This window comes from Brachyhypopomus gauderio, chromosome 6, assembly GCF_052324685.1.
Source record: "Brachyhypopomus gauderio isolate BG-103 chromosome 6, BGAUD_0.2, whole genome shotgun sequence".
NCBI classification, from domain to species: domain Eukaryota; kingdom Metazoa; phylum Chordata; class Actinopteri; order Gymnotiformes; family Hypopomidae; genus Brachyhypopomus; species Brachyhypopomus gauderio.
In genome coordinates, this window is record NC_135216.1 from 2,357,897 (window position 1) to 2,378,853 (window position 20,957).

General features: G+C 41.9%; 1 protein-coding gene across 2 annotated transcripts in view; it reads left to right on the top strand.

Annotated features, from left to right (window-relative positions):
- Positions 1-20,957, top strand: part of chrna11 (cholinergic receptor, nicotinic, alpha 11) — a 114,765-nt gene that overhangs the window by 6,443 nt on the left and 87,365 nt on the right. For both annotated transcript variants that reach the window (XM_077008133.1, XM_077008135.1), the window contains exons 2-5: positions 11,016-11,155; positions 12,048-12,092; positions 13,793-13,902; positions 14,746-14,825. In XM_077008133.1, coding sequence (XP_076864248.1) covers positions 11,016-11,155; positions 12,048-12,092; positions 13,793-13,902; positions 14,746-14,825 — 375 coding nt within the window. The remainder of the gene's footprint in view (positions 1-11,015; positions 11,156-12,047; positions 12,093-13,792; positions 13,903-14,745; positions 14,826-20,957) is intronic.

Consider the following 20,957-nt stretch of genomic DNA (forward strand, 5'->3'; position numbering starts at 1 on the left):
TCCAGTGAGATGCGTCAATACGAAGTCTATCCTCTGCTTCTCGGTAGGGAACTGGGCAGGGTGATGCTCGAAGTACAAAGAGCATTGCATTAAAAAGTTCTGACAACGTTCCGGAGAGCCGTCATACCGCTCCGGTACTGCTACAGGAATACAGGGAGGAAAGACGGGCGGAGCGGCGGCTAGAGCAGCCTGATATTGAACTGACTGGATGGCCTGGACATTCATAGCCACGATAAGCTGTCGAACCTCTCCCTGGAGTACGGCGATGGTATGTCCTTGCTGAGCCAGGAGTGCAGGTACGTCCGCTGGAGCCGTTGTATAAGGCGAAGTATTATGTAACGTACTGATCAGGCAGACAAGGATCCAAGTGCGGATAATAGCAATCACGGAGTGATCAAACAGGCGAGTAACTCTGTTCAGGGGGTGTAGTGCAGGAGTGATGTAATCGTAGTCAGGAAAGTCCAGGGTCACGCCGATGAGACAGAAGCCAGGAGGTACAAAGGGACTAGGCAGGGGACGAGGTCTAGGAGGAGAGCAGAGGTCGGTACACGGGAGAGCAGTAACACTGAGAAAACGCTTGGTATGTGGCATGGCAACAATACTTCGCAACCCGGAAGAGAGAGGAGGAAGCTTAAATAGTAGCAAAGGGGAGGGGCGATGAGCGACAGGTGAACCGCATCACACGGGTATCATGTGCTGTTCTTGACAGGAACGCCCACAGAAATTGCCCAACCTGATTCATGTGATGGGTAGAGCTGTCGGAATGCAGCTCACATGTGGACTGTGACTGTTAGTAAATAGCTCTACACGTGAAGTTGGATCAGTTGGGAGACCGCTGACTTCAGAGGAGTTTCTCGTGCTCAAACTGGACGGGCTTCTCGCTAAAATCTACATTCTCGCTTATCTACATGGCTCTCTCTTTCCACTGTGAACTTTAACAAAAAAACTGTGCCAGGCCTTGGGTTCTCCCCTCCCCCATCTAGATGAACAAGCCTCTCACTGCTCAATTATCTGTGTCACCCGATGCTTACTTATGCTATGGGGATTTTTTATTTTTCAACTCTTTATTTAAAGCACTTTTTTTGTTTTGGCAAACAGGATCAACATAGGTAAAGGGGGAAAAAAAGGAAAACACACTCAGTGGGGTGACAGTTCACATATTTAAGTCCTTTGCATTGAGGTTCTTGTAGTGTCCATTTCTGCCAGTTCTGTTCAAACATGGGTTTTTTGATTTGCAGTAGGAATGTCAGTCTCTCCATGTTATGCAGCTCTTCCATTATTTCCATCCATTGTTTTATTTTTGGTGTCTCTTTTTTCAGCCAGTTCTTTGTAATGACATTCTTCATCGCCATGATCATTATTTTAAAGATATAGACGTCTGCTTTTTCAGTCAATCCCTCTGGAATCAGGCCCAGGTATAGAATCCGTGGATCTCTTGGTACTTCATATTGGAGGACTCTGTCTATTATTTCTAATACTTCCACCCAGAGTGGTTGTAATTTCACACATGACCAAAAACATGTAGGTGATTGGGATTTATATGGCCACATTCTCTCCAGCAAATCTGGTTTACTTTAGTTTGTCTACTTTTGATAAGGGGGGTAATAAAGTACCTTAGTAGATTCTTCCAACCGAATTCTCTCCAATTTCTGGAGCTGGTAGAAGTGAGTTGTGTTTTACACATCAAATGCCAATCACCTTCTGAGACATCCAGTTGCACTTCATTTTCCCATTAAATTTTTACATAATGTGAATTAATCCCATTGCATTTCTGAAGGCAAGAATACAGTTTAGAAACAGTTTTAGAGGGCATCTGTTTGATTGAGACCAACATCAGTTCCACTAGCTTATTGCAGTTGTCTAATAATTGCGGCTTCACCTGGGTGTCGTAGAAGTGTCATAGCTGCAGATATCGAAATCTTTATTTTCTAATTTGAATTCCTTTTTAACCTTTTCAAATGATTTAAAGTTGTTTGCCTCAGTCAAAGTACCTATTGCAGTTATACCTTTTTCCGTCCATCTTTTGAAGGTCTGATCAGTCACTCCTGGTCTGAAGGTACTAGTATGTGAGGGCCAAAGCAGTAATCAGCAATCTCCCTCCAACTTATATCTCTTTACTATCTCTGTCCATACCGTCAGTGTTTCTGTTACAGTAGTATTATTGTCCTCCTGGAATCTACTCTGTTTCTCTCCTAGTCTGGCCTGTGGTTTAACTTTGCTTTGGGTCTGTTTCCACTTGGCAGTATAATCTGAGGAGCACCAGCACACAATATATCTCATTTGGGCAGAATAGAAATAATCCCTTAAGTTTGGCAGAGAAAGTCCTCCCTGTTCTTTCCCCAGCTGCAAATTTCTTGAATTTGATCCTCGGCTTCTTGCCTGCCCAAATAAACCTTGATATTTGTGAACTGAGTGTCTGGGATTTGGACTGGCAGAGAGCTGAACAGGTATAACAATCTGGTGTGTATGTTCATTTTTATTACTTCTATTTTTGAACTAAAGTCCATAGGCATTAATGACCATTGTGCTAGATTTCTTTTTATGTTATAGTTGAGGTCTGGGTAATTTGCCATGATGTGACGGGCAGGGAGTGCGAACAAAAAGGAAGCGATCACGCCAAGTCTCAGGGAAAAAGATGGTTTAATGAAGAAGTGCGCAAACCAAAAACCCGTGCAATAGTCCGAATTAAGGATATAATGACCAGCGGTCAACTGGTACAAAGACAAGACATATATAGGCAAACAAACGACCCTCAGGTGAGACGGATCACAGGCTCCGCCCACCTGAGGGACGCACATGACGTCACCAAACAACAACAACAACAGCCGCTGTGGACGGAGGCAGCCGGTAGGGGGCCGCCTCACCATGACACATGAAAAGTTTCTTCACGTCTTTTACCAGTCTAACTCCTAAATATTTTATCGATTCCAAATCCCATTTTAGTTTGTACTTTTTAAAAAGTAGTTTACTTGGACTGTAGTTGATACAAAGTACCTGTGTTTTTGTAATATTTCTCTCCAAATTCATTAAGGATTGAAAAGAGCTTAGGAAGGGATGAGTCCGGATTTTGGGTATATGTGATGATATCATCTGCGAATAATCCTATTTTATGTTCTTGTTGTGCTATCCTTATGCCTTCAATGTCATTGTTTTGTCTAATTTCTTGGGCCAACGGTTTAATAAATAAGGCAAAAAGTGAGGGGCTTAAGCAGCATCCTTGCCTTGTACCTCTATAGAGACTGAATCTGGTGGAAAGGGTGCCATTGATCTTTAATCGAGCTGTTGGATCCTTGTAGAGGGCTTGTATGCTCCTTATGAATTGGCTACTAAAGCCCATTCTCTCCATGACTGCAAACAAAAAGGGCCAGCTCACTCTATCGAAGGCCTTTTCAGCATCGAGGCTTATTAGGACAGCACCTATTTTTTGCTTATTGACTATGTCTATGACTTGAATTGTCCTTCTGATATTGTCCTGGGTTTGACGGTTTTTTATAAATCCTGTCTGATCCCCATTTATCAAGTTGGATAGTAGTGTTTCCATCCTCTTGGATAATATTGAGGTATAGAGTTTGTTATCAACATTAAGCACAGAGATTGGTCGATATGACTCACAATGTTCCTTGTCTCTGCCTTGTTTAGGGACTACGGAGATTATCGCCTCCCTCCAGGAGGGTGGAATGGTATCCTTCTTAAGTGTCCAGTTAAAGGACTCTAGCAGTAGGGGTGAGACTTCCTCCATAAAAATCTTGTACCACTCGTTTGGGTATCCATCACCCCCTGGACTTTTGTTGGTCTTCAGTTTACCAATAGCTGTATCCAGTTCAGCCTTTGTTATTGGGGAGGTTAATGCTTCGTTCAGGTGTAGGTCTATGGTTGGAAGGTCCAATCTCAGCATGTAGTTTCGAATTACAGTTTCATTTGTGTATTACAATGGGGAATATAGTGTTTTATAGTAGGTCTTAAAGATTGTGTGAATGTCCTCTGGGTTAAAAGTTAGTTTATTAGTTGAGGGGTCTTTAATTTTGTTTATAAAGTGCTTAGTTTTTTGTGATCTAAGGCGCCTTGCAAGAATTTTTATTGCCTTTGATCCAGATTCATAAAACGTTTGTTTAATGAATTGCAGTATCTTTTCAAGATCTTTAGATGCTTTTTGGTCCAGTGTTTGTATTATTGTTTTTATTTGTTGTGCTACTTCCTCCCTATGGTTAAGTTGGTGTAGCTTTTCAAGTTCTCTAAGCTGTTTTAGTAGGTTGTCATATTCAAGTTTCTCCATCTTTATTATGTAGGATGTTTTTGATATCAAATATCTTCGCATTACAGCCTTTATCGTATCCCAAAAGTATTGTAGGTTCCACTTCATCATCTTTGTTTAAGATTATGCCTTCTTGAATTTCCCTCTTTATATCCTGCATTACTGTTTTTTTATTTAATAATCCTATATTTAATTTCCATTGAGTTGCTCGTCTCAAGTATTCTATGTTAATTGTCAGATATATAGTGTTGTGGTTTGAGATATTATCCTTAATCAGGTTTCTCATGTTTTTAGATATGTTTTGGTTATCATAAAGAAAGGGCCCTACGAAGGTGGTTAACAATAAGATATGCACCATCCTATGTGTCCAGCGATCAATACTCTTTCTGGTGCTGCTCCCAGCTATGAACATCTGAAGCTCATTACTCATCTGACCCGACACTGCTCCCATACCTGGTCTTGTCGCTCCTTTCGAATCTCCGAAGTATTTCTTTGGCTCTCCCCGTGGCTGCAGATCAGTTTAATTTCCGGGATTTTTCCTGCCGTTGCCAGCCCAGGAGCTCTTTCAGTCGGGTCCCAACCGAGTCGACCTGTGCTCTTGCCTCAGGTACGGCCACCATAAAGCCTCGTCTCTTTAATTCCAGCCCAGCTTCGTGTGCGTTGTCATATTAGTGTAAGGTGTCTGAAATCGGATGTTTCTCTCCTTCAGAGCTTTCTTTAGCCCGTTGTATTCTCTGTGCTTTTGGATGATCTCCGTGGCATAATCATGGTCGAAAAACAGTGTTCGGTTTCCCAGTTGCACTTTCCCTTTCTTCCAAGCCTCCCTTAGCACTAGCTCTTTTGTTGTAAACTCCTGAAAGTTCACAATAAGAGGGCGCGGTGGAGCCTCGGACCTTGGCCTGGGAGAGAGGGATCTATGGGCTCGCTGAATTTTTAGTTCCAGCTCCGCAGCCGCTGGAAATTCGAGCTTTATAAGCTCAGACGCAAAATGCGTCACTGAGCTACCTTCCTCTTCTTCAGGCACTCCAAAGATGCGGATATTATTCCTCCTAGACCTGGATTCCAAATCTGTGAGTTTCTGCTGCATCTTTTCTTCGCGAGGACTCCAGAAACTTCTGTGGCCCAGGCTTCTTATATTTAGGCATGGTTGGTATAAAGTTAGTTTCTTGCTGTTCTGGTTTCTTTTTTATTGTACTTAAACTCTCGCCCTACCTTAGAAATGAGTTTTGAGTACAAAACAATTGAGTTTAAGCTGGAGCACGTTGCACACAGGTCTGACTACTCCGTCCTCATACCGGAAGTCTCGCTATGGGGATTTTTCACGTGCTCACAGTTGTCCTGTCCAATTTGTGAATGGCAGCCGCTCTTGGATCCCGGTGCTTTACACCATGGCCTCGCAGGAACTAATTTCCCATTCTTGGGATCAGTAAAGTTTATTCTATTCTTCTATTTTATTCTATTCTATTGCGATGACTAGAGCACATGAATGCATTAGTGCTCCCATCTTTTGTTTGTCTGGTCTAGCGTGTTCGTCTATTGTTTAATGTAAATTTCCACAGTGGGGCTCCCTGTTAAATTAATTTAGTGAGGTCCTTGGCCACTTAAAGGGTTGTGCCATGCCTCTCCGAAAGTGGGAAGACTACCCAGGGACCCGGGGTGGGCAGAGTAGTCCACTCGGCTCGGAGCCTTCCCGAAAGGGGAGGTCTTTCCAGAAGCCCTGGGTTGGGTGGAGCAGTCTCCAGCTAACGCTCGTCTATGTCTGTTTAATACCTCCGGACTGCAGGAGGTGTGTTCCTGTTATGGTTCCCTCAACAACCCTTCTCGTTTTGGGTTGGTTTATTTCCTGGTTTCCCCTTTGTGTACTTTAATTTTGAAATTCACAATTGTGTCTGGTTTCACGTCCCTCCCTTGTACTCTGCCCCTCTCATCATGGTCTTCAGGTCTCGTTTGTTTCTTGGTTTGCCTGTGTATTTGAGTCCTGTGTTTTACCATTTGGGTTGTAGGTCACTGTCTGTCTGCAAGTCTGTTTGCATGTTCTGTAGTCATCATGCTCTGCTTCTAGTGTTTTGCTCTTATACCTGTAGAGGTTATCATGCTCTAGGCTGTTTTGTTTCTAGTTAGAGTTTCTTGGTTGTCATTCAGTTACATCTTTTGATTTGTCTTTCTATTATAGTGCATGTATTTGTGAGTATCATGAGTTAGTATGTGGTTTGCTAGTTTGTCTCATGTCTTTGTTTCTAGCAGTTATGTCACCCCTGTTCAGTATATTAGTATTTTCTCTTAGTAATATATGTTCTTGGTTTACATTGGAGTTGTCTTAGTCCCATGTTTGTGTACTGTCATTTATTTAGTCCTTCTGTTCATTAAACTGTTAAACTATCCGCACTTGTGTCCAGCCTCCAACACCCTAGCATTACAGTTCCTGCCTTGTCCCCATCTTTCGCCCCTTCACTGCATGTTTATTGGGCTGCTGCTGTTGACCACACTGCTGTGGGGACATGCAGCTTTGCAGGGGATCTGTCATGGTATGGAGGCCCCATGCCAGCCACTTCCATCAGCAGCAGCAGTATTTCACGTTGTCCTGTTGTTGTGTTGTTGTTGTGTCCAGTTGTGTTGTGTTTGTCCCTCGGGTGGGTGTGGCCTATTAGGAAACCCGACACCTGAGGGTTGTTTGTCTATATATGTCTTGTGTTTGTACCAGTTGACTGCTGGTTACTGTATCCTTCATTTGGATTATGTCACAGGTTTTACATTGCTGCATTTATTAATTAAATCCTCCATTTTCCCTGAGACTGGCATGATCGCTGCTTTCTTTTTTTGCACTCCCTTGCCTGTCACACATATATTTTTTATGTACCAACCAAGGACATTTAAACCTTCAGGATTAAACTACATTAAATTTGAGAACCTGAGGATTTCAGCATTTGTATCAGTATAACATTTTTATTACAGTTATTTATGTTGCAGGTCATTATTACAAGCTTAGAGCATCTAATTTTAGTTTTTGAAACTAGTTACTTCTTGTAACATAGTAATAATAAAGTTATACTGCAGAAAGTAACCATGAAAGTAACTATTTGATTAAATATTTAAGTAAATTTGATTACATTTATTTGATTTAATGAAACATACTTATTTTGCAATATTGAACAGTATTGCTGAATTTTTTTTGTCTAATTACTAGGCAACACTGTACAGCAGTTAAACAGTGTCCATCCCTGGGTCCATTTCAATACCTCTTTTCCAGACACAGGGGTGTCATGAATCCGTGTATCATTCGTTCCTTTGATATTCAACTGAAAATCAAAATCGGAAAATCAGAAAACTATTCATTATTATGTTTTTCGTTTTGAAAATGAAAACAAAAAAACAAACCAGGCTTGTATTTTTCAGTTTTTTATTTGATGATCCAAACAAAAATAGCTAAATAAAAAATCGGATTCGGAGCCGAACTTGATTTTGATTTTTTAACTCGACGGATTGTCATGGTACAGCCCCTGACTCCTCCCTTCGGGCGTGTCCATATGTGTTCGTCTATGTCCATATATGTATATCCGTGAGTGCCCCATGCTGTGTGTGTATGTGTGTGTGTGCTAGAGTAATTTGTGTCTTTCATTTTTTGGTAATGTTCTGTGTGTTGCTCATTGTTTTCCGTGTACTTACGTTTATGTCTCTGTCATTGTTGTCAGTTGTCTCAAAGACATGACGTGACGTGCTGTTTGTTTCTTGTATGAAGTGGATGACTAATGAGCTATAACCTGCACGAAGTGCTAATGAGCTGTAGCCTGCGCTAATAAAAGTTGTTCTGCACTTTGCCTTCGTCTTGCTCTTTGGCTCACTCAGCTCAGATTGTCAAATAATGTCAAGTAACTTTTTTTGCAAGAGTGGTGGAAGGTGGGGTTGCAGGGGTCAACTTACACTATATTGTCAAAAGTATTCACTCACTTTCCTAGACTCGCTGACCTTAAGGACCATTCCATTCCTAATCCATAGGGTTCAATTGGTCTACCCTTTGCAGCTAGAACACCTTCAAGTCTTCTGGGAAAGCTGTCCACAAAGCTTTAGTGTGTTTATGGGGATTTTGACCATTCTTTCAGAAGCACATTTGTGAGGTCACATACTGACATTGGACAAGAAGGCCTGGCTCTCAGTCTCAGCTCTAATTCATCCCAAAGGTGTTCTATTGGGTTGAGGTCAGGACCAGTCAAGTTCATCAACACCAGACTCTGCCCTCCATGTCTTTATGGACCTTGCTTTGTGCACTGGTGCACAGTCATGTTGGAAGAGGAAGAGGCCAGATCCAAACTGGTCCCACAAAGTTGGGAGCATGGAATTTTTTCAAAATGTCTTGGTATGCTGAAACAGAGTTGCTTTCATTAGAACTTAGGGGCCAAGCCCAGCTCCTGAAAAACAACCCCACACCATAATCCCCCCCTCCACTAAACTTTACACGTGGCACAATGCAGTCAGACAAGTACAGATCTCCTGGCAATCGCCAAACCCAGATTCGTCCATCAGATTGCCAAATGGAAAAGTCCAATTCATCACTCCAGAGAACACTCCTCCACTGCTCTAGATTCCAGTCGCAATCATGCTTTACACCACTGCATCCGAGGCTTTGCATTGCACTTGGTGATGTATGGCTTGGATGCAACTGCTTGACCATGGAAACCCATTCATGAAGCTCTCTGTGCACTGTTCTTGAGACAATCTGAAAGCCACATGTCAGTAGTTTTGATGTCTGTAGTGATTGACTCTGCAGAAAGTTGGTGACCTCTTTGCATCTCTTTGTGTTATCCTGTCACTGCATCACTCAAGATTGATGATGGTGTAGTGGGTGGTTGCCAACATCTCAGGATGCTTCCAAGTTTGTGTTACCTTCTGGTTCTGCCTTTTTAGCTAGGCTGTAATAATTTAATGCCCAAGTTGCTGCCATACTCCAGAACTGTTTACATTTTATCTCTCCCACATATAATCCCATACAGAGCTAATTTTCCCTCTTTTCTTTTTCCAAATGGCTGCCTGCCTACCCGAGAAATACTGAGACAAGGAGAGACGAGCCTTTCCTGCTATCCATCCTGGGCCAGCCAACTCCTGCTTAACCAGATATGATGGAGGCTCAACCCACTGCCCTGACTAACCAGCTATGGATGAAGGATCAACCCACAGCCCTGGCCCCTCTCACCCCCTCGAATTCTCCCCTGCTACGGTTCTATCTCCACGGCCCTGGACTACTCTTACTGACCATCAAGATGTCTAGGACTTTTAAGAATAAGATTTACACAGAGAACATGTATATAAACGTACACAAAGATGAGAACTATTCATCATTCCCATCGCTTCTTTGTTTATGTATCGCTTTAATTAGTGTTGTCATGGTGACCAGCATCGGCCAGAGGAGGAGACCTGAGTCTTGGTTCCTCTCAAGGTTTCTTCCTCATGCCCTTAGGGAGTTTTTCCTTGCCACTGTCGCCCTTGGCTTGCTCACTGGGGGCTTGAACTCGGCACTTGTAAAGCTGCTTTGTGACAACAACTGTTGTAAAAAGCGCTATAATATAAATATATTTAGATTTGATTTGACTATGTGCTTCAGTATCCGCTGACCTGCTCCATCAGTTTACGTGTCGCACCACTTCATGGCTGAGTTGCTGTCGTTCCCATTTTCTTATAATACAGCTGACAGTTGACTGGAATATTTAGGAGTGAGGAAATTTCATGACTGAATTTGTTGCACAGGTAGCATCCTATCACAGTTCCACGCTGGAATTTACTGAGCTGCTGAGAGACCCATTATTTCACAAATGTTTGTAAAAACAGTCTGCATGCCCAGCGGCTTAATTTTATACACCTGTGGCCATGAATGTGAAAGGAACACCTGATTCTGATCATTTGGATGAGTAAATGAATACATTTTGGCAATTTAGCGTATACTTGCTGGCCTTGCTAGACGAGGCACAGCTAAACACCACTCAATGCTAGTCGAGGCACAATTCTAAAGACCACATGTGTTGCTGATTGAAGCATCTCTAAACACCACAAATACACCTAATAGCTTGTCAAGTAGAAACAGCAAAACCTGTTTAGCACTCGTGTCGATCAGTGATCTGGGTGCATGCAGGTCTCACTCTCACAAACTGCATTCTCTTTCTCTTTCGCTCATCGTGTCTCACCATTTGAAGGTGAAATACCCCTCTTCCACTGATCTAGAGTCAGGGCTGATGCTAGCTTTCAGATGTGAGTAAGACGTTGATCCTGGATTAGTGGACCACAGGGTTTAGGCACTTTGCACTCCTCTCACACTCCACTCTCTTCTGCTCTCCTCTTTTTGCTGGGTTTGTGACTCAACGTTCATCCCTCAGTTCTCTGTTCTCTGTCATAAATGTTTGATATATGATTGCAATCATCTTCTGGCTGATCTTCTTGAGCCACTTTTGCAGGTGGAAATAGTGACCGCATTAGATCCTTTTGCATTTCGCAGCAATTGAAGCATTTGAGTATTGCTGATGAAACCTTATCTGCATAATTTAAAGGCACAAAAAGCCTCCTTCATCAAGGTTGTCTAGGATTATGCATGTGGTCTTTGGAGTTCCTTCCTCATCACACTCACCTAATCTGATCTGTCCTTATATTTATGTCCCGTTCTAGTTTGAATGTTTATGACGGTGTTACCAGGTGTGTAGTTAATTGCTACTCGGAAGAATGACTGCACCATGTACTTGGATGCATATCAGATATAAACGTGTTCTTTCTCTGTTGCTTGCAGTATCCGTGCAGGGCCCTCACCAGAGGGCTCTGTTGAAAAGTCTGCTCAAGGACTACAACCCTATGGAGCGGCCAGTGGCTAACGATTCCCAGCCGCTCACGGTCGTCCTCTCCCTCAGCTTGGTGCAGATCATGGACGTGGTGTGTATCTCCATCCATTCTCTCACCTTCTCTCCTCATCCTTCTCCATCCCCTTCACTCATCTCTTTCCAGCGCTCTTGTAGTATGTCCATCTCCATTATTGTGTTTTTTTTGTCTTGTTTGTTTCTTCCTTCCATTCAATCTAAATTTGGCCAGGCTGTGGTTTTGCCTGCTATCTTAGGTGGCTATTCTAAAATTATTTGACATTCTCTAACATGCCACAAGTGTAAGTGTAAATGATTAATATTACCAAATTTTGTTGATGATGACAAGACTCCACATTTGTTTCTAATTGCACTGTTTATCCTTTTGTCCTGTCCTATGTTGTCCCAAGTGTCCTGGCGCTTGTCTCACTGTCAGTGGGGTGTCCTGGCGCTTGTTTCACTGTCAGTGGGGTGTCCTGGCCCTTGTTTCACTGTCAGTGGGGTGTCCTGGCCCTTGTCTCACTGTCAGTGGGGTGTCCTGGCCCTTGTTTCACTGTCAGTGGGGTGTCCTGGCCCTTGTCTCACTGTCAGTGGGGTGTCCTGGCCCTTGTCTCACTGTCAGTGGGGTGTCCTGGCCCTTGTTTCACTGTCACTGGGGTGTCCTGGCCCTTGTCTCACTGTCAGTGGGGTGTCCTGGCGCTTGTTTCACTGTCAGTGGGGTGTCCTGGCGCTTGTTTCACTGTGTCCTGGCTTTCTGTTTCTCTTCATTTACTTTGTTGCTGTGTTTGCTATGTGACACTGACCCTCATGCTATTCTATTGGCTTTTCTGGAAACTGCTTCAATTTGACCATTGAGGACTTAACTTGATTAGGTTATAACTTTTTGTTTTTCAGTGGGATTGACTGACGGGTTAGGGTCAAATCATGCTGTTAGTGAATATTACTGTGAAGGCCTTTCTCTTTTACAGGATGAGAAGAATCAAGTTCTCACTACCAACATTTGGCTGAACATGGTGAGCTTGAGTAGTTCAGCCCACTGAGCAGAAACCTGACTCATATCTATTAATCAGAATATTCAATCACAAATTTAAATTGTTTATAATATTAGCATAACCAGATTTTAATACTGGGGTAGACAGTGTCATTTTAGTTTTAGTCTCCTGTGTCCTATATGGAATATACTGTTAGTCCAAGAATTAAATATCAGGATTTCTGTATGAACAAACACAGGCATAAATGACACTGACATCAGTAATATCCAAACAGGGGTAAAGGTAAGCTGCTCTGTAGTTTTTTATTAACTCAACATCTTTAACTCCAATACACCAGTTACTTGATCACACACACACACACACACACACACACACACACACACACACACACACACACACACACACACACACAAATGTGGAGGTCTAAGTAACAGTATAGTAGACAATAATTTAGTGTTTACTCCTAATGTGTCCAGCCTGTTTAGTGAACCATCCATGACTACAGAGTTCAGTGCTAGATTTTAATTCAAAGTCCAGATTAAACACTATATTTAACAGATAAAAATACATTGTCGTCTTCTTGTAACAAGAGCAGTTGTGTTTTATTAATGTACTAATAAAGTAGCTAAGTCACAATAGTCATTGTTAATATGGACAAAATACAATTTCTAAAATAAAACTTGTGTAATGATTTATGGAACAGATCCATTACTAAATGTACTTTCCTCATTCCATTACATTAACATTAAAAAGTCAAAAACATTACGCTGTTGTCAACCAGTCCATAGGCAGTATAAGACAGCAGTGGCATTCAGTCTTGTTCTGGAACCGTGAATAAGGGCGTACTCACACTAGGCACGGTTTGCTCGTTCCGTGCTGGGGCCCGGTTATCCCCCCTCCCCACTCCCCCTCTGGCCTGCACTCACACTCGCTTCAGCAACCCGGCCCGAGCACGCTTACGTCATCACAACGCCGCTTTATTTGGAAAAAAGCGCGCTCGCACAACACTATAGAGTTCACGATTCTCTTTTTATTGTATTTTTGGAGTCGTTTTGGGAGTGCAGAAACACGGTGCAAGCACAGATTTATCGATAATTTAACACAACGATTGTCTGCTAATCGCTTTGCCGCTATGACTGTTTAACGTGAGCGTCGCATCACTGATGTCATGTTTGAGTTCCAGCGAAATGAACCAATCAGACGAGGCACCAAGCGGGCCCGGGCACGGATAGCGCTCACACTAGAAGCGAACCGTGCCCGAGTCCACATGAATCGTGCCCTGGCCCACCTCTTCAAAGCGGGCCCGAGCACGGTTAACTGATCCGGGCCCGGGCACGGTTGGAGCGCTCACACTAGCCAAACGAACCGTGCTTCGGCAGGCAACCGTGCCCGGGCCCGGATCACAGAGCCTAGTGTGAGTACGCCCTTAGAAAGTGTAGTGGTTTACTTCCTCTGACTCACCTGATCAAATCAGCCAGTTATCAATCCCTTTAGGAGATATGGAGGTGAACCTGTGGACGGAGGCAGGAACTACAACTGAACTAAGGGGGCATTGGCATGGGTTCTGCCGCTTGTGTTATCTTGCAAAAATGCAGTCGTGTTTTAGTGGAGGTGTTAATGTAAAGGAAAATGTGCTAAATCAATGGAATAAATCTGAATATGGTTTTTTGTTTATTTGTTTAAAAAAAAAGGTATTAAGTCTTATCTGTCTATGATCTCAGCGATGGTATGACCACTACCTACAGTGGAACCAGTCTGAATATCCAGGAGTGAAAAACCTTAGATTTACTACTGACCAAATCTGGACACCAGACATCCTTCTATATAACAGGTATAAAACGCCTTTTCACACTCACAAATCTTTGAAGACCAACATGTAGTTAATCTCAGTCGTAATCTCAGAGTATAGGCTGTATTTTCATATCCCATGATCTTTCTCCTGCAAGTGGAATTATTTAAAGTTCCAAAATTAGAAACTTGTCATTGCTGCCTTGCTAATGAGTCATAGTTTTATACAGCTGCAATAAACTTTGAGATAAAACATTTGTGTGTGAACGCAAATTCAAAGTAGGAAGCCAAATAGATGAACTACTGCAGAGTACTGGTTCAAATGTGGCTTTAGGTCAATTTTACCAGTTCTGGGGAAAGTTCACTTGGCTCAAATGGACGATTAGCTGATTTCACTTTGCAGCATGAGGATAATGTGCCAAATGCTCATTTGTGAAATAATGTCCATCATGTCCACCATGTCTATCATGTCCATCATGTCCACCACGTCCATCATGTCTATCATGTCCACCACGTCCATCATGTCCAACACGTCTACCATGTCTATCATGTCCACTATGTCCACCACGTGCATCATGTCTATCATGTCCACCATGTCCATCATGTCCACCCCGTCCATCATGTCCACCACGTCCACCATGTCCATCATGTCCACCACATCCACCATGTCCACCCCGTCCATCATGTCCACCATGTCCAAATGCTGTGAGTCGTCACTCATTACACCCATCACTCCCACAAAATCACATACTGTGAGGCAGGACATCTGAACAACTACATCTTACGTAAAGGAATCACTCCACCAGCAGTCTGCCCCTTTCCTCCATCCGCGTTGGTTTGAGAACCTCATCAATGCGTTTGGCTCTGTGTTTCTCTCTCCTCACAGCGCCGACGAGGAGTTTGACTCGACCTTTAAGACCAATGTGCTGGTGAATTCCAGTGGCTACTGCAACTACCTGCCTCCAGGTTAGTTCATCTCCCACTGTGACAAGCTGCAAAAAATCTACAGGCATATGGTTCGTTAATGCAATCTATGTAGTTATTGAATGACCTGAGAGTTTACATAAATATTTATGTCCTTAATATGTACAACTGAACAAAGTTGAATTTATCGAATGTGAATTTATTAGCAACGTTCTCTTTGCATAATGTACAGATAGAGAAAGGAATATCACCATAATGAAGAAAATATATGAAAATGAGACATCTTTTGTTTATGCTGCACCAATTCTAAATTATAAGCAGGTCAATTTTGGACCACTTCAGGCACAAAGTATTCTGAGTCTTTATTTATTATCTCTTCAGATTAGATTTACGTGATTTAGTGATTCTTCATTTCCTCCCCTCCGCCACATACTCTCAAGCTGGTTGTGCTTCTCCCAATTTTGAATCATAAACACTAAACACTTATTTATTTGTTTATTTTGTTTATTATGTATTTATTCGTTTACTCAAAACCTCTGATATCTGGAGGGGTATGCTAACTCTTTCATGTTCAGCAAGGTGTTGATGTCATGTGGGAAAGACTGACGAGCAAAAAGTACTGAATGGTGTGGACAAACTAGCTAATTATCAACTAGTCTCTTGTATGTTTTATGTAAAAGCCCAGAGCTATTTGACAGTATATAGATTAACCAGCTGACAATAACTGCTGCACATTTGTAGTTGTTAGTACTCTGAGAACAGCACACTGCAGTGTTGCTGATTTTAAGTGCTACTGGAAGTGTTTGGGAATGACAGCAACTCAGCTACAAAGTGGTAGGCCATGTAATCTGATGGAGTTGTGGTCTGTGGATGATGAAGTGTATAGTGCGAAGAGGTCGCCAACATCTAAACTTCATGTGGCCTTCAGATTGTCTCAAGAACAGTGCACAGAGAGCTTCATGGAATGGGTTTCCATGGTCGAGCAGCATCAGATGCAGTGGTGGATTCTAGAGCAGTGGAGGTGTGTTCTCTGGAGTGATTAATCGCGCTTCTCCATCTGGCAGTTTAATGAACGAGTCTGGGTTTGGCGGTTACCAGGAGAATGATACTTGTCTGACTGCATTGTGCCAAATGTAAAGTTTGGTGGAGGGGGGATTATGGTGTGGGGGCCTGCATGGAGTCCTGACCTCAACCTTTGGGATGAATTAGAGTGGAGACTGATAGTCAGGCATTCTCGTCCAACACAAGTATGTGACCTTACAAATGCACTTCTGAAAGAATGGTCAAAAATTGCCTTAAACACACTCCTAAAACTAGCTGCACAGGATGGAACAATGTCATATTGAACCCTATGGATTAGGAATGGGTGTCACATAAGCTTATATGTGAGTCAAAGAAGGTGAACGAATACTTTTGGCAATATAAATTTATTCACAAGGAATTCCACAAAGTCCCCAGATCCTGACAGACAGGATTCTGCCTAATTGGGACCAATGCCTGGAAGTGTGTGGTGTTCTAATTTGGCCAGGTCGGCTGGTGCGTCTACTTTTGTCAAATGTCAAATGTGACATCATGTATGGGTGGTTCACATGCTCAGTATAGGGTAGTGTTTGTGTGCCAGTTGTTGATGAAGGGCCTTTAGGTCTTTATAGAGGAAACAACTGAGGAAATTGGAACATATTTATATGGGGTATGTATGCAAGCTGAAGGTGAAACATTTATGAAGGTCTTTATGTGATTGCAGTTTGATGTGGAATGAATGTTTGAATTTTCAAAAAGCAGAAGTAACCATAAAGCACACGTGTTTTTATTTAATTAATTAATTGAGCCATACTTCAGCAACATAGGTGTCTGTGATAAAGTACAGGAAGTGATTTAAATGATAAATAGAAGATAAAAGTGATTTTTATTTATAATGTTAAAAACAAAAGTAAAGGGGTGCATCATTATTAGCACTAGACCAGATCATGTGTTCAGTTTAAAAAAACTAATGTTCTATCCAGAATAGTCTATCGACTAGCACGATCCTCCAATCGAAAACGCTCCTCAATGCTTTGCTCGGTGGAGGTGTTTATACTTGGCGATCGATCACGATATAATACTTCTTTGTGTCCATTTACACCTCCCCTCCATTAACAATTTACACAATTTACACCCCCTTCCCGCTCCAATGTTATTTGTTGATGTGATAGTGGCACACATTGACTGGGCATGTTAAAGTTGGCACTCCATGTCTCAAAGGTTGTCGACCCCTGGTATATACCAATAGACCCACGATGTTATGCTTAAAGAACTAACATAATCTCACAATTTCAAATTCTTAACAGTTTAACACAACCTTATTTGTATGGATAAGTCCTAAAAGATCAAGGTTAGGGCCAAACACTAAGTATCAGAAAAAGTATATTTTCTTATGACTCAATTTCTACGGTATCTAATGACATCTTTGTCCCTCATAATTGGTACTAATCCAGTGGCATTACTGTTGCTCTACTAATTTTGTGTGAGATCACAGACAATTATGTTACGTCGATATAAATATTCTATGTATATTACAGCAGAACATGCTGCTAGTTCTGGGCACCCACACCCTACCAACTCATCAACAAACAGCAAAACAGCTTAAATCTCTCTCTCTTTCAATCTTCTTCTCACTCCTTGTCCCTTTCTCTTTTTCTCTTTTATCTTTCTTTTTTACGATCTGTCCTAAACAGACATGCACACAAATTCAAAGACCACAGTGCTATATTGAAAACAACTTTAAATAAACTCCCCCCACACACATATATAAAGCTCGGTACTGTAAGGCAAAAATTTTCAAATAACACACACACACACACACACACACACACACACACACACACACACACACACACACACACAGTCCGGCACTGCAAAATAAAGCATCTGTGTGAACTATCTCAGCTCTTAGTCTCAATCATGCCTGCATACACACACATTCACACAGAGAGGAACTCTTCATCTTAAATCTTCAAGTCAAGTCAAGGATATCTGACAGCTATACGTACACACACACACACACACACACACACACACACAAACACACACATACACACACATACACACACACACGCATACATAGACAATTAGGGAGATGGGGAGATAAGAGGTTCTCTCTTCTCTTATTTAATATGTAGATTTAAAAAAGCTTGTAACTGATTCTGGTATTCTGAAGTAAGCTCTGTTAATATGGTACCAATCAGTTAATGTTAACACACCTGTTTTACACCTAATTTTGGCCTCTCACTGATATATTTCAGCCCAGTAATGGGGCCACTTCAGCCCTGACACCTTTTTTGCCCTGTATGTTGCCCGACAACAGCAACACATTTCTGGTGAAAATACCACATTACACATCCACTCCAAATACCATGTTACACATCCACTCCAAATATGTTTAATAACAGTACTGTAGCTATTATATATATATATATATATATATATATATATATATATATATATATATATATATAATAAAAGTTTGGGGTCACCTAGACAATTTTGTGTTTTCCCTGAAATCTCATACTTTTATTTATCAAATGAGTTGCAAAATGAATAGAAATATAGTCCAGACATTGACAAGGTAGAAATAATGTTTTTTTTTATTTGAAATAATTTTCTACTTTAAACTTTTCTTTCGTCAAAGAATGCTCCCTTAGCAGCAATTACAGCATTGCAGACCTTTGGCATTCTAGCTGTTAATTTGCTGAGGTAATCTGGAGAAATTTCACCCCATGCTTCCAGAAGCCGCTCCCACAAGTTTGATTAGGTTAATGGGCACTTTTTTCGTACCATACAGTCAAGCTGCTCCCACAACAGCTCAATGGGGTTGAGATCTGGTGACTGCGCTGGCCACTCCATTACCGATAAAACACCAGCTGCCTGCTTCTTCTCTAAATAGTTTGTGCATAATTTGGAGGTGTGCTTTGGGTCATTGTCCTGTTGCAGGATGAAATTGGCTCCAATCAAGCGCTGTCCACAGGGTATGGCATGGTGTTGCAAAATGGAGTGATAGCCTTCCTTATTCAAAATCCCTTTTACCTTGTTCAAATCTCCCACTTTACCAGCATCAAAGCAACCCCAGACCATCACATTACCTCCACCATGTTTGGCAGATGGTGTCAGGCACTCTTCCAGCATCTTTTCAGTTGTTCTGCGTCTCACAAATGTTCGTCTGTGTGATCCAAACACCTCAAACTTTGATTCATCTGTCCATAACACTTTTTTCCAATCTTCCTCTGTCCAATGTCTGTGTTCTTTTGCCCATATTAATCTTTTTCTTTTATTTGCCAGATATGGCTTTTTCTTTGCCACTCTGCCCTGAAGGCCAGCATCCCGCCTCTTCTCAGAGTCGCCTCTTCACTGTAGACGTTGACACTGGCGTTTTGCGGGTACTATTTAATGAAGCTGCCAGTTGAGGACCTGTGAGGCGTCGATTTCTCAAACTGGAGACTCTAATGTACTTGTCTTCTTGCTCAGTTGTGCAGTGGGGCCTTCCACTTCTCCTTCTACTCTGGTTAGAGCCTGTCTGTGCTCTCCTCTGAAGGGAGTAGTACACACCATTGTAGGAAATCTTCAGTTTCTTGGCAATGTCTCGCATGGAATAGCCTTCATTTCTCAGAACAAGAATAGACTGTCGAGTTTCAATTGAAAGTTGTTTTTTTCTGGCCATTTTGTGAGTTTAATCGAACCAACAATTGTAATGCTCCAGATTCTCAACTAGCTCAAAGGAAGGTCACTTTTATAGCTTCTCTAATCAGCAAAACTGTTTTCAGCTGTGCTAACCTACTTGCACAAGGGTTTTCAAGTGTTTTCTAAATATCCAATAGCCTCCTTACAGAGTTAGCAAACACAATGTACCATTAGAACACTGGAGTGATGGTTGTTGGAAATGGGTCTCCATACATCTATGTAGGTATTGCATTAAAAACCAGCTTTAACCATGTTTACAGCTAGAATAGTCATTTACCACATTAATAATGTATAGAGTGTATTTTTGATGCATTTAATGTTAGCTAAATTGAAAAAAAAAACTGCTTTTCTTTTAAAAATAAGAACATTTCTAAGTGACCCCAAACTTTTGAACGGTAGTATATATATATATATATATATATATATATATATATATATTAGTGGTGGGCCGTTAACGTTAATTTCGTTAATTTGATACTCTTATCGGGCGATATAAAAATTATCGCCGTTAATCTATTCTTAAAGTTGGGTTAAGAACTGGGTCAAAATGGAAAAGCAAACTATGATGACTTTCAACCTAAAGCCTGGTTTATACTTTCGCGAGTGACTGTAGCGCGCGGCTCCGCCCACCTCGCGCGACCCTGCGCGAGCGGTGTAGGCGTTTATACTTTCGCGAACGTCGCGAGCGTCGCTGCAGTGTTCTCCGAAACGATAGGGGGCGATAGGTGGCAGTGGAGAATAAAAAACCCCTGCAAAACCGGTGAAAGAACATTTTACCTGACCAGAGACCGTATATATACACCAGGCATCAAACATAAATATGACTTTGCAATGTTGTCCGAAACTATATGTGGTAGTATAAAGAAACACCCCTCAAAAAAAGGGAATGAACATTTACCTGACGCATTTTAATGTTGCTTTGTGTTTCAGGTTTGAAAAGTGCTGGAATTTAGGCTAAAGTACATTAAAATGTTGAAATTACGTTAACAAATACGAGCCTCTTGTAATTCCAGGACGAAACATGAGAGAACGTGAAGACGTTAAGATTGGGCGTTTTGAAAATAAACAACCATTAAATAATGTGATAAAAAAGCGAATTATTTCGATTCATTTCGAGTATATGTATAAATATTTAACTTAATTAAGTTTAACGTGCTGGGAAATATTGAAATGGACATTGAAAGTGACGTACAAGTGCTTTAATTCCACCTTGTATAGGTGTATGAACCCGGCAAACATGACTTTGTCCATCGCGCTGAAGCGCGGCGCGCGCGCGAAGTTACAAAATTCGAGAGGTGCACGACCTCGCGCCGCGACAGCGCGCGAGGCCCTCGCGCACGGGCGGAGCCACAGCGATTACGTCATTTTCGCCGCGCGGACCCTCGCGCCGCTCGCGGCGCGTCGAGTATAAACTAGGCTTGATAGTTTAGCTCGGCTGTATTCCTAACCAAATTGCACAGT